Source organism: Numida meleagris, chromosome 1 (genome assembly GCF_002078875.1).
Source record: "Numida meleagris isolate 19003 breed g44 Domestic line chromosome 1, NumMel1.0, whole genome shotgun sequence".
In the NCBI taxonomy this organism is placed as follows: Eukaryota; Metazoa; Chordata; class Aves; order Galliformes; family Numididae; genus Numida; species Numida meleagris.
In genome coordinates this window covers 33,299,566-33,312,704 of record NC_034409.1, presented here as the reverse complement: position 1 = coordinate 33,312,704, position 13,139 = coordinate 33,299,566, and the positions used below count along the sequence as shown (strand labels likewise).

Genomic DNA, 13,139 nt, shown 5'->3' with positions numbered 1-13,139 from the left:
CTGCAGCATCTCTTAACAGATCTCCTTACTGAAAACATTTCTGTTTCCTAGCACGAAAGCACAGGAACTTTTATCACTTCTATTACAATCTACAAACTTGTATTTACATGCTCAAATAAGAGATTAATATTTCTAGCATAAAAAAGTTGAAAGGCTGCCTGTAAATCATGCAAGTATATAAGTGAGATAAGAACTAGATAATAGAGTCAAGCCTTTTGCCTGAGAAGAAAACCACTTCAGGACAACCAAATCTTAAAAAACTATCACTTGTAATCTGAGATTATCTGAACAAAGTCTGTCCACCAATACAAGGGAGAAAAGCAAAATGAAGAATCCATGAATGCCAATAATTTGAAAGCTACTCAAATTACCTTGGATCTTCTTTCTTTCTTCCTTTCTTGAATTCACAGTGAGTAGTACTTTGTTTGGCTAGTGTATTTTGGACACATGAACAAAGATGCAATGATAAATTAATTAAATAAAGAAGTGGTGAAAAACACTACTCTTAAGATTGGATTCTACAACTTAAAAAAACTAAGTTAATATCTATAAAGCATAAGTAAAACTGATTAACTGCAGACAAAAAATTGGCTTCATGCATTTCTTGCAAGATGCACTCTACTGAAGAGTAATGAAAATATTAAAGAAGAGAAGATCATGTAATTTGTGTGCACTCAAGGGCAAAGCTTAATACTTCAGTTAATACAGCTTGCAGTAAGAAGTAGTATATATCTAATCTCGTGTAGTAATTTTTAAATAGCGAAATCCGAGTAAAATGATCCTCCTGGGTAACAAGCAAATAGTCAACAGCCAGTTCTTAAAATTGCTTGCAGACCGCACCATATCCGAATATTCAAACTTGGATTGAAATTATTATATATTTGATACGGCTCTGTACATGACTTACCTGAGCCTAGCGAACTACTCACGGACCACAAATCATAGCTTACAAAGTGCTATCTTATTCACTTATTGCAGTATTCAACTCTTAACATCCTTTATGAAAAAGGTAAGCAGGATACTTACATAAGAAGTCTGGTAATTAATTTAATTTCTATTTAGAGACAACAGTCTTTCATCAACACATGATCTACCAGCATTGCTAAGAATTTTAATTTAAACGTGTAACGAGTTTATTCTCAGACAGATATTTTCAAGAGCAAATTCAGTAAGTCAGCTAACCACAACTGTGAGATAACATATGTACTGCACAGAACAGGTTTTAGTAGATACGTGAAACAAGAAATTACACACATAGGAACAGATTCTGCAGAATGCTAACAGACATTGCAGTTGAGTTCTTACAGTTAATTACTGCACATATGTATGTACATACAAGTTTTATGTAAATCTTAGGCATTTTACTCAGCATTGGCTACTTTTACTTCAGTGGCACTCTGACTTGGGTAAAAGAAGTCACTTTGATTTAGTATGGAACGCAGTCCCAGTAGCTGTAACTGTCTACCTTCCCATGAACTTGTTCTTGAGCAACAGATAAAATATTATTTTGCCAATAAGATAAAGAAAAATGGAAATTTGTGTTCAAATGCAATACAATCCCCTCATCTTCATGCAAGATGGGTTTATCATGCTATAGATTATACTGCGAAAAAAAAAGCAGTTATAACTCGCGCAGCTTATGGGATCGATCTGCTAAAGCACATAAAGCTCATTAATAAAAACCCACTTCTTACCACTAAGGAAGACAGTAAAAAAAAAAAATCAGAAAATTAAAGACTATATATACTGATCCTAAGAACATATTTAATACAGCATTCTTGCCAAGATCGACAAGTCAGACTGCTGATTCATCAAGGCAAAACGAGGCAAACCTTATCAAGTGTTGCAACTTAGTTTATCTTCTCATCAGTGGTATAATATATCCATGATGCAAGCAAACATCAGAAAACAAAAGTATTTGCCAATGAAAGACTTGTAGTCTTGTTTACTTGAGGTGTATCTTTTCCTCTTAAAATGCCGTATCTGCTAAAATCTCATTTCTTTAGTGAATGTCAGCATTTTTTTGAGAGAAACTTACTAAAAACTTGTAGCATGCACTTGAGACCAGATATGCTTCGCTGAATATGTACTGTCTCAGATACAAAAATAGCATAACATGCATGAGTAGAACAGAGATATAAAATGTCTGCATGTTAGGCTTGGTACAATGTTTCACTGTTGTTACTATCACCTAGTATAGCAAAGAGTTCCACACCAGTGTACCTCTAAGGTAGCCCTCCGAACTTTGTGCCTGACTGGGAAAGCTATGCTAGCACAACTCGGCAAAGTTCAAAATGATAGACTATTCATTGTATAAAACCATTTTCTGAAGTAATGTTTGTTACTAATCCCTGATGGAATCAAGATTTCACTCACCCAGGAAAGACGTTTTACTCACACCCATCACCAGTCAAGCTGATGAACAAGCTAACCAACCTATATTGAGCTGAAATGCACCAGAGGACTTTTGGTAGAGACTGATGGATAAAACTGTCTGAGACAGATTTCTAGATGCACTGGCTTGAGGGGCAAACCTTGAAAACCGATATAATCTCACCACACTGTTAACTTTCAACCAGCAGCTGTTTGATATTTATAGGCATTTCAAATAACTCAGTCACTTCACCTTGCTACATTAAAACAACATAACTAAGTTTTACTATATCAAAGTCACCTACAGCCAAGAAGTTGATAGCACAGGAACATAAACACTAAAATAGCCCCAAAACTTTACGTAAAAGCAAGCAAAATATGCATACATGATATACTCAGAATTACACTACGTCAGGTGTTCTGAAACTACCTAAATAACACTGGAAACGTTTATACAGTTTGATTAGTAGCGTTTCCTTTTAACTCTATTATGTACCCTTAAAGAGATCTAAATTTTCTTTCAGGAAGTATAGTCAAAAAAGCAATAAAGCACATGTGAACATGGTCCCAGGTAGAGTACGGCCCACTTCACTACCTGCTGCTTACTTCTGGTGGAGCTTCAGAAGGCTTCATCAGATAGATCTGCTCCCATTTGTAAAAGGCTTCCTGTCTGTCTGAAGTAGATTGTAATATGTAAGGGACATTTTATATTCAAGTCCACTGAAATGCCAGATACTGAACAGAACACAAGTTCCTCCAGAACACGTAGAAGCTGGAATAACCGAGATCTACGTTACATTTACAGACTTGCAACATTTCAAAGATTTGCAGCACATCTTTAGAGTATTCAAAAAAACTGGAATTTTGTTTGACCATATTGACACTGAAAAACCATGCAATGACAAGCGAAGCACAGTGCATTTTGCTGCAATGTTACTTTTCTCCCTTCGACACACAACAGGTTTTCATACCACACAGATTCAGTGCCATCTCCACAAAGGATGAAAAGAAAGATGAAATTCTGAATCTTGCAGTATAAACCCCAGCAAAGTTTACTTGTTTTCCAGTCTTAGTTCAGGCTAGCGTGAGCTTACTTAACACAAAGAGGAGCTGAAAAATATAGTTACAGTGTCCCTTGATACTGCCTTACACTGTAAGCCACTGTTTCCTCAAAAAGCAATGGCAACTGATGGTCATACCCAGCTCGTCCCATACAGAAACTGTTTTCCAATCCCATCTTCTCATTCATGTACAACTTTTCTTTAAATACTTTACTTAAATGATCTTTTGACAAATGTTGGCAATCATAAATCACAATATTTACCATTTCAACCTACTTTCCCTTCCTCTTTTCCTACTCTCAGGTTGTTTTCAAGGCATAAGTTACTTACGACCTTCAACTATTTATTAATATATTCCTCAGACGTATTAAAACGTGCTATCTTTTACTCGATTCTTATTGCTAGAAACAAACAAAGTTTGTTTAGAAATAATGTAAAACAACATGGAAAAAGTGAAAGACGACTATTTTAAATTTAGTTGAAGACACTTAACAGACTAAATCTACAATTTGGACGAGTTTAGATCAGTTATTTCATCCTCATCTAGCACCTACAGACCACCACTAAGAAAACACTGCAGATGTTATTCTTTGGGTCCATTACCACGAAACAAAATGTTGATTATTTCCTGCATTCACAAAGGATTGCCGATCTCTGTGATGGGCCTTAATCTGGTTCCTGCTTGTGTTCTCATCAATTACTGCACCTACAGCATCATCTGCAAACTACAGAGTACTCAGCATTTTCAGCACCTTTTCCCAATGCAGCTATAACAGTAAGAAATACTTTTCTCCTCTAAGTCCTATATATCCTATTCAAATGTTAAAATAAAATTACCAGCTGACAGCCATATGTTATATTCAAATATATGTTCTTAAAAGGTCAATCAAAATTATCAACAAAAGACTGTGTCCTTAGGAATGATCAAGTGTAGAGAACCTAGGTAAGTAAAAAGGGATGATGTAATAGCCTTCACACGCTAACTTACAAGAACAAAAGAATGATGCTATTATAACACTTGTACGAGGGATGCTCCAAAAGTAATGCCTCCTCTTTTATTATGTTGGCTCACAACATCAGAGGCAGATGTTGGTGGTACAGCAGTAGAGACTGAACCTTCCCACCAATATCCATTCCATGTTGTTGCCGTGTGACAGATGGCAGCAGAGGGCCAGGCTGACACAATAGTGTCTGATATGGAAGTGCAGATGAAGCAAAGGTGTGGCACTGAACTCCTCTATGCTGCACCCACTGACATTCATCGACACTTCCTGAACATTCACGGAGACTGAACAGTGGATGTGAGCACAGTGAGGCAGTGGGTGGTGCGTTTCAGCAGTGGCGGTTGATCAGAGAAGTATGAGTGGATTCATTGTTTACCTTAGTACACAGGTTGACAGAGAAGTGTTTGAACAATATGATCTTGGTATTTACCAATTTTGTCAAAAGCATTCTGAATGCATTACTCACATACTGAAAGAATGAAACAACATTCAATGTAAATTTATTTAGGCTAACTGGTAGATTTGAAGGCTTTAAAGGTTTTACCTTCAAAATCAAAACAGTTAACTTTAATGTGCAACAGAGATACTTCAGAGAGACACGCTCATTCCGGCACTGCACACTGCTGGGACATCCTACCTTCTGAACACAAGCTATTACACTTTTAACAGCAAAACTGTGCAAATTGTCCAGAGAGATGGCTGTGGATTTTTTTTTCCACCCTCACTGTGCATGAGTATATCTTCAGTATTGCTTCATCTAAAGTAGAACTGTGTTGCTGAAAGCAAATTAGGACTCCTGCTTAAAGGCACAGCATCCCATTTTTATTCTTGTACTATTCCAACTATGAAAATAATGAAGGTGAGAATGAGTTTGTACTTGTATTTCTACTTGGATTAGGCTAGCCAAAACTGCTCAATGAGCTACACATGATTAATAGATGGCTTTAAAGTTTAAATTTCTTTCAGAATTTCAGGAGTCCTTGAAGATTAAATAATGCAATTATTCCACTTTAGAAAAATTCAACCATAATTTTAGGCAAAAAGGTAAAGCCACAGAAAAAATAAGAGGAAAAAAAGAAATATCATTTAGTTCCCAATTTTAAGAAATCTTAAGTCTCTTAAGAAATGAAAGCTTTGCTGAAGTAAATGCACCAAGATACCTCCACATCAACTAATTAGATCACACCAGTCCAGTTCCCGTTAAAGCACCTCCATGCTCCGCTCCCACAATGTGCTGCAACAGCCTAAGCAGAACTTTATATGTACCACCAAGAGCTGACCAAGTAAATTGTAGCAAATGGACTGCATTTTTGTGCTAATTTTAAGTTACTTGTGAACATTACACAAGCAAGCATTTTGAATTAATTCACAAATCCTCCACTTAACTAAAGGTTTCTCAACAAAAAAAAAATTAACTCCTAAATCAATGTTTGCCTGACCCAAACACATCTTTCACTTTAACATGCTCTCACTCTGCCCAATCAATTAACAGAAGAAATTTGCACCATTATTTCAATTGCAAGAAATCTGCCAAGAGAACTTAGAACACTGTGTATCTCCATGTAACTGCTGTATCCTTCTTCATACAGAAAAAGGAATCTATCATAATACTTCAGCTATAAGATCTTGAAGTAAAAAAATCAGCGACTTAAGCCTCGTTTTAAAGAAGAAGAACCCAAATGTCACTTCCATCCTTTGAACAATGAGATAGTGCTCCCTGTTTATCACTATACTTGTTTCTCATAAGAAAAGTTGAAGATATCATTCCAAACGTTACTGAGGTATAGGTCCATTACACCTCACCATGATGTCACTGAAATCAAGTAAATCCTCCCTTAATGTTCAATCTAGATTCTATTCACGTACAGCACAATGATGGATTACCAAACATGGAAAACACTGGGAAGACCGCAGTACGAAACGCAGTACTATACAGACAAGCATTTCAATATCCAGGTTATCATCAGTGATGGGCACTTCAGGGTTTTGAAGCAGAGCCATATATTCCAACTCATCAAGACTAATGAGTTTTTACCATAATCAATTTTAAAATGGTTACATTTTTTTTTTTTTTTTGAGGGAAAATACTTTAAACACACTTCTGGAGGGGAAATCCTTCATATCATTCACTGGAGATGATTTTACCCCACTTAAGATGCTACCTATTTTCCTCAGTGACTATGAGTCTTAAAATGAGAAACAACCAGTACTTCTTATTGTGATTTTTTTGCACTGTATTTCCTTTGCCTTCCAAGAAAAGTATGTTTTCCAATATCAGTAGTACTCCCTCTGGAATCACTAGAATTTCAGGAGCGATGTGTTATCAGAGACACGTCTGGGAGAACAAAAAAAATTTGCAAGCCTTAAAAATCACAAACAGATCACGCATTTATCTCAATCTTATAAAAGGTGAAGAATACTATCAAGATTTATTGGCTAGCACTGCTAGAAATCACAAGCATTATCTGCTAGCCCCAAACCTCTTCTACTAGAAGATGCCTTCTCCCTCTGTGCACATGTCAGCATAGCACTCACCTACCAAAACAGATGAAGACTCTTAAGCTCCCTTCTGTAAGGCAAGGGTTTATCCTCCTCTAATAAAACGTGAGATTGCTGAGCACTTTCCAAGTGAACACCTTTTGTGACATGTTAAGCCAAAACTGGACAGCATGAATGGTTTTATACTACTGTACATCTTCACACTGCTACTTAGTATTCCCTAGGTAAGCATCTAAGGATTACATTTGTTCCCTTAGACACCAAATAAACTTGTGATTCTTATTTGTCCACTCTAACAACATAATTATTTTCCAAATTACTGCTTTCAGCAAAACAAATATCATTTACATTCTTATCAGCTCAGAAATTAATATGGCGAAGAATACATTAAAGAAGTACAGAGGGGAAATTCTGAGGAAAAGAGAGAAGATTTGGTGTAACTGATTGTGCTGTTAGTCATTATCAGTCACCATTACCCATTACAAAGTGGGCCACTTACCGGCAGGTGACACCTGCAGTCTCTCAAGTTTAGACCACGGAGGGCCAATGTGCATGAGAGGTATGAAAGTGAAGAATATGAAAGCATTTGTAATGTCTTATTTAAGTAACTGAGCCAACATTGCTGACTAAGACAGCCACAGCAGAACAGAAACTGCAGGGAAAGCGGGGCTGAAAGTGGTCTTAAAGGTAAAGACAAGATACTATTCCTCAGTAGGAGGCAGAAAATTCACACAAGAAGCCACAGACAAGAACTGGCAGAGTCTTCATCAACTCTTGGAAAAAAACATTCCAGTATCGGTAACTTTCAGTGCTGAAAACTGTACCCCAGTGACACAGTAAAAACAGAAATACTTGGCAAGGTTATCAAGAATACCACTGCAGCTCCAAAGGCATTAAATGACAACATTAAGACCAGTTGGCCATTCAAAAATTTTAAAAGGTTAAAAAAAAAAATGTATACCAACAGTTCTGTGCATTCTGAAAGTGGATACAGGAGGAGACTGATTGAGTTTGCATTTCTCTGCCGTTGTAACAATCAGTGTTTTTGTCTAAATGAGAGGCTGAAATCTCCACAGACCCTAAAAATTCTTCTCACTTCTCATTGGTAGAATTTCAAAATGCTGAGAAGCAAACATATCAGATCCCAAGACTGCAAGATACAAGATAAACTGTGAGTTTCTTCTCTTTGAAGACAAAATTATAGCTCTTTGAAACATAGAAACTGTGCATTCTTTGGATATTTTTGCAAGAAGAGAGAATTACATGTAATTCAAGTTCTGTGGAACGAGAGTATGGTTTTTAGTGCTGAATTCAGGAACAAAAGTAATTATCATTATTTAAAGCAACTAATAAGCTAAGGAGTTTCTTGCTTGGAAAAGCTTAAATTTGATGTTTAGTTAATACACCTGTTAAGAAAAATGGAAAGATGGAATAATCCTCAGTTTCTCCTAATTTAAGCACTTATTTTATTAACTGCCCATAAAAGTACACAGGAAAGGTAACCTGAACAAACCAGCCCAGAATCCGATCCCTGAGGATGGAACAGTCACAAGGCAGACACCGCTACCGTCCATGCACTGAGGCAATATATTTTTACCCATATTATGCCCAAGGTATTCTTAAAAACATCCACTGTAGAAAACTTCACAGCTTACTAAGTTGCCTGTTCAAACAGAATATTTGAACATGCGTATTCTACAAAATCTTTTCTAGTACCTGACTTCTGAAATATTGCATATATATCAGTTTCATTTCTTTCTCTCTGCAGTAAACATGAAGATCTAAGAAGTTCATTGCCCTCTACAGATACTATCTGACTTGCCTCTCTTTGCCCTGTTCTTCCTTTTTCCTGAAGAGGAAACCCCAAAGGCTTTATAAATAGCTTATTTTCTCTGTGCTCTAAATTCTTGAAAGTTTTTCTGTCTAAGCTGGACATTTTAAAAGCACAGTATTTAAGTGTAGTGCTTGAAAGCCCAAACAGAACAAGCTGATACAGCACTGCTCACATTTTTTCAGCAAAATTTACTATTGAGTGAATGAATGGAAATTTCAATTCTGAGTCATGACTTAGAGCACGTTAACTACCATGTTTCCTTACTGATGCTCCTAAAGACCAAAAAGCTAGTGCCAGAATATCTCTGAATAACTACACACACTCCTTAATTTGTGAAGTTAAATACACAGCTCTAAGTATTAATCCTATCAACGCACCTATATATACATTTATGTTTCTAGATTTAATAGTTCATGAGTCATAGTTAATAGGGCTCTGCCACAGCTTATTCAGCCTTAAAACACTTAATTAATATCAGTGTCATAATCACGGTGAAATATACTTATTTTCAGAGAAAACTCAGAAGCTTATTTCACTAAACTGGTTTTTCCATGTTAAAATATTTTATGTAGTAAAAAAAAAAAATTACATACAGCTCAGTCAGTACATGTCCTGATTTAGTCATTACATAAACTGGTCATAAAGTTACTTTCACTTTGAATAATATTAACCGTTTGAGAAATTTTTTTTAGTACTCAGGAAGTACCCAACCGAATCATAAAAGAAAAAAAACCTTAGACGATTACAAGCCTGAGCACCCTTGTACTACTGCCAGTCATTTTTAACAGTACCATATGAATTGATTTCCTTTTTCAGTTTAAGAGCAGTCTGTTCATATGCCAAAAACTGAACGTATACTCAGCAGTATTTGAATAATGCATCAGAATGTATGCTTCTGACACATGCTGCAGTATCAACACTGTTAAATATAGTCTTTTATGGAACTGGAACAGTGAGTGATGACAGCTGAAACGAGGTGGGGAAGCTCTACTTTTGTGTATTCATACTTAATTTTCACTGAGCTAACATTTCAGCCTTTGTCTTTGGGTGACAACTTCACCAGGGAAGAGATGAAGAGGTTGAGTGGCGGAAGGATTGTCAGTTCCTCTTTTCTTCTCCTCTTAAAAAAAAAAAAACACAAAAAAAACCCCACGTAACATGCCAGCTAGCCTCAAAGAACTACAACTGCATCTGTCCAATCACCAAATGCACACTACAAGGTTAGTGTTTATTTAACCTAATTCTTCCCAGCCATGGATTGTTCTGCTGACAATCCACACGGCCCACTAAGTGATGTTTTCCCGGTCCGCGGAAAATATACGTTCGCTGTGATAGAGGTAATCACAAGAGCCTGTTTGCACCTTCGGGGGCTGCTTCGTCGCCTACTAACACGCTCGCAGCTGAAGTCTCAATGTAAGGCCTACCACGACGGCGGACTGGAAGGTGACGGCGCCGCTTCCTCCCCGCAGCCCGGCTCGTGGAAGGAACACTTCCGAGCAGAGCCCTCCTCCCGCGGCCCCCATTGTGAGGGGCGGCCATCCCGCCCCGCACCCCGCCGGGCTGGCTCCCGGCCTCCCCTCCCCCGCCGCCCTGCACCGAGCTGACCTCGGTGCCTGCCCCCAGAGAGCGCCTCAGCGGCGCTGCGCGGCCCTGCCGTGGCCCGGGGCGGTGGGAGCCCCCCGGAAAGGGGCAGAGGAGCGGGGCGGCGGAAGAATGGCGCTGCCCCCCTCCCCCCCCCCCACTCCTCGTTCTGTCATCCGCCCGCTCCCGGCGGCCCACGGCGCACGCGGGGTTCGAGCCGCCCCCGGGAGCGAGGAGGGCCGAGGGGAAGGAGGTCGGTCCCTGCTGCAGGCGAGCCCCGCCGCGGTGGGGGAGCCGCCCGCGTCGCTCAGCCCAGCCTCCCCTTCCTCCCTGCCTGCCTCCCTCCCTGCCTCCCTCACCAGGTGTCGCCCTTGCGGAGGGCTGTTTTGAGCAGCGCCGCCACGTCCGTGCGCTGGGTCTCCAGATCCGCCGCGCCTCCCTCCGCCATCTTCTCCCCCCGGCAGCAGCGGCGGCAGCGGTAGCAGGGGCAGGAGCGGGCCGCGCTGCATGCTGGGAGTGACGCCGCCGGGAGACGCCTTCGGCCCCCTCCCTTCCCACAATCCGCAGGGAGGGAGCCGAGGGGAGACGGCGCCTCCTGGCGGCGGGGAGGTCTTTCCTCTCAGCAGTGCGGTGCGCATGCGTGCTGCGTGTTTTGTGTCGCTGCGGGGTCGTGTCTTGGCTGGGGTGTGCAGCCGGCGCCGGGGTGGCGGCGGTGTCCGGAGCGCTGCGGGACTCCGGCGTTCCCCGTACAGAGCGTGTTCTGTGGGCGTGCTGTGAAATGGATCAGAAAGGGGAGGTGGCAGTTTTGGAATAAAGGGCTGCTTGCGACCTTCCTTTTAGTGTTTTAATTAGCATACACGTAATTAGATGCTGTGTGCCCAGCTAGCAAACGAGTGGTTTGGATTCCCATAATTCGTATAATGATGTAGCCCATATTGTTGCGTGAACGCTGCTGGCAATTTAAACGCAGGGGGTGACTTGCTTTGACCAACACAGGTCCTTACAAAACCCTCGGGGAATTCGTTGTTTTTGCTTCAGTCCCTTCTATCTGAAATGCTGCTTGCACCAACACCACAGCCTCCAGCTGGTGTGCCACCAACACCTAAATGCATCGCTGTTACATGGCATCAAGGCGCTCTCCCTCCCTTCTCACTTGCATATAGAACCACAACATCACATAGAAATCCTGGGCTGGAGGGAAATGCTGCTTACAAATGCCTGGAAACAGAATTAATTCCTGCAGATCTCATGGTGCCCCTCACTGCAAGAAAGATGACTCTTCTCCCAGGTAACAGCGATAGGATGAGAGGTAGTGGCCTTAAGTTGTGCCAGGGGAGGTTCAGTTTGGATATTAGGAAAAAATTCTTCTCAGAAGGAGTGGTCAGGCACTGGAAAGGGCTGCCCAAGGAGGTGGTGGAGTCACTGTCCCTGGAGGTGTTCAAGAAACATCTAGATGTGGCACTGAGGGACATGGTTAGTGGGTGTGGTGATGGTGGGTTGACAGTTTACTGGATGATCTTAGTGGTCTTTTCTAATTAATGATTCTATGCCTCTATTCTATGATTCTACAATGCGCCCCATCATATGCCAAGACCATTCCTCCACACCAGTCATTATAACATGCTGAATGGTATGACTAATGCCAGAATGTATCATAGGCTGCCATTCATATATTATGAGCTATTAGATGTTATTAGCTGTTGGCTAATTAGCACTTATGAACTAGTAACACATAGCTGTTGTAAACAGCACTGAAGATTGCTCTTTAGATACTCATACAGCCAAAAATAGAGAATAGGAGTAAGGTTCCCATGCAGCCACAACAGTCCAAAACTAATATTTTGCCAGGGTTATCAGTAAAGATAATGATGATGAAATAAAGGCAAAGTGAGGATCTGCAGCTTTAAAGAGGGTAAAGGGAGTTGTACTGGTCACGTGAGTAGAGCTCCCAAGAACTGGGAGGGGCTGGTGGTGGCTTCTGTAAAAGCTGGAGGATGAATTTCCAGGATGATGGGCAAGTGAATTAAAGATACACGTCCTTCCCAGTCTTGGCAAGTAAGGACGATATTTTAAACGTTGAAAGTTTTCTGTGTGTCAAACTTAAATTTTTACAAAAATGACTTTCTCTTGTCAATTCTGGAAAAAATATTCCTTGATCCACCATGCCAGTAAACAGCTTAATTAGTCAGCAGTCTGTGATGCATCCATCAGCAGTTTGCTTTTCCAGAAGATTCACCTGGAGCAACCCATGCCTAAACATTTTGGGTAGCATAGTTGCAGTTACAGATGAAAAAAATCTCCTGTTCCTTAGTTCAGTCTGTTCATGGTGCAGAAAGATACTAGAAGGACATTAGGTGATACAGATATTAGACAGAAAAGCATGTAAGGAGCTGTCCGAATCAGAGCTTTGTCTAAGAATTGCAACAGAGAGAGGAATAATCGAGTCTCTTTCTGGGACTGTCAGTGCTGCACAAGAAGCAACTGTACTTTTCACAGCATGAGAGCAGTCTAGACTTGAGATAAACTTTCAATATTCTTGAAAAATACCAGTTGGTGTTAAATTTGTATTTTTACAAAAGTTTTATGAGATAGCAAGGAATTGTTTCCAAGCACATCTATCCTCAAAGGTACCTGAGGATCTTCAGAATTTAAACTATCTGCACTGATGATACTGACCTGCCTACTCTAATAAAAAAACAAGCTTTTGCAATATGGATTGATCTTACTGCTTTTGCTAGAACTGAATGCAGAATACTGTAAAGCTAGCAGAAGTGGCAGACTTTCCAG

The 13,139-nt window shown here is 40.1% G+C and overlaps 1 protein-coding gene across 4 annotated transcripts in view; it reads right to left on the bottom strand.

Moving 5' to 3' along the window:
- USP15 (ubiquitin specific peptidase 15) overlaps positions 1 to 10,902 on the bottom strand; it is a 63,557-nt gene extending 52,655 nt beyond the window's left edge. For 2 of the 4 annotated variants that reach the window (XM_021385045.1, XM_021385046.1), the window contains exon 1: positions 10,712 to 10,899. In XM_021385045.1, coding sequence (XP_021240720.1) covers positions 10,712 to 10,800 — 89 coding nt within the window. In that variant the 5' untranslated portion in view covers positions 10,801 to 10,899. Of the gene's footprint in view, positions 1 to 10,711 lie in introns of all 4 variants that reach the window. The other 2 variants (XR_002434593.1, XM_021385049.1) reach the window with 2 other exon arrangements.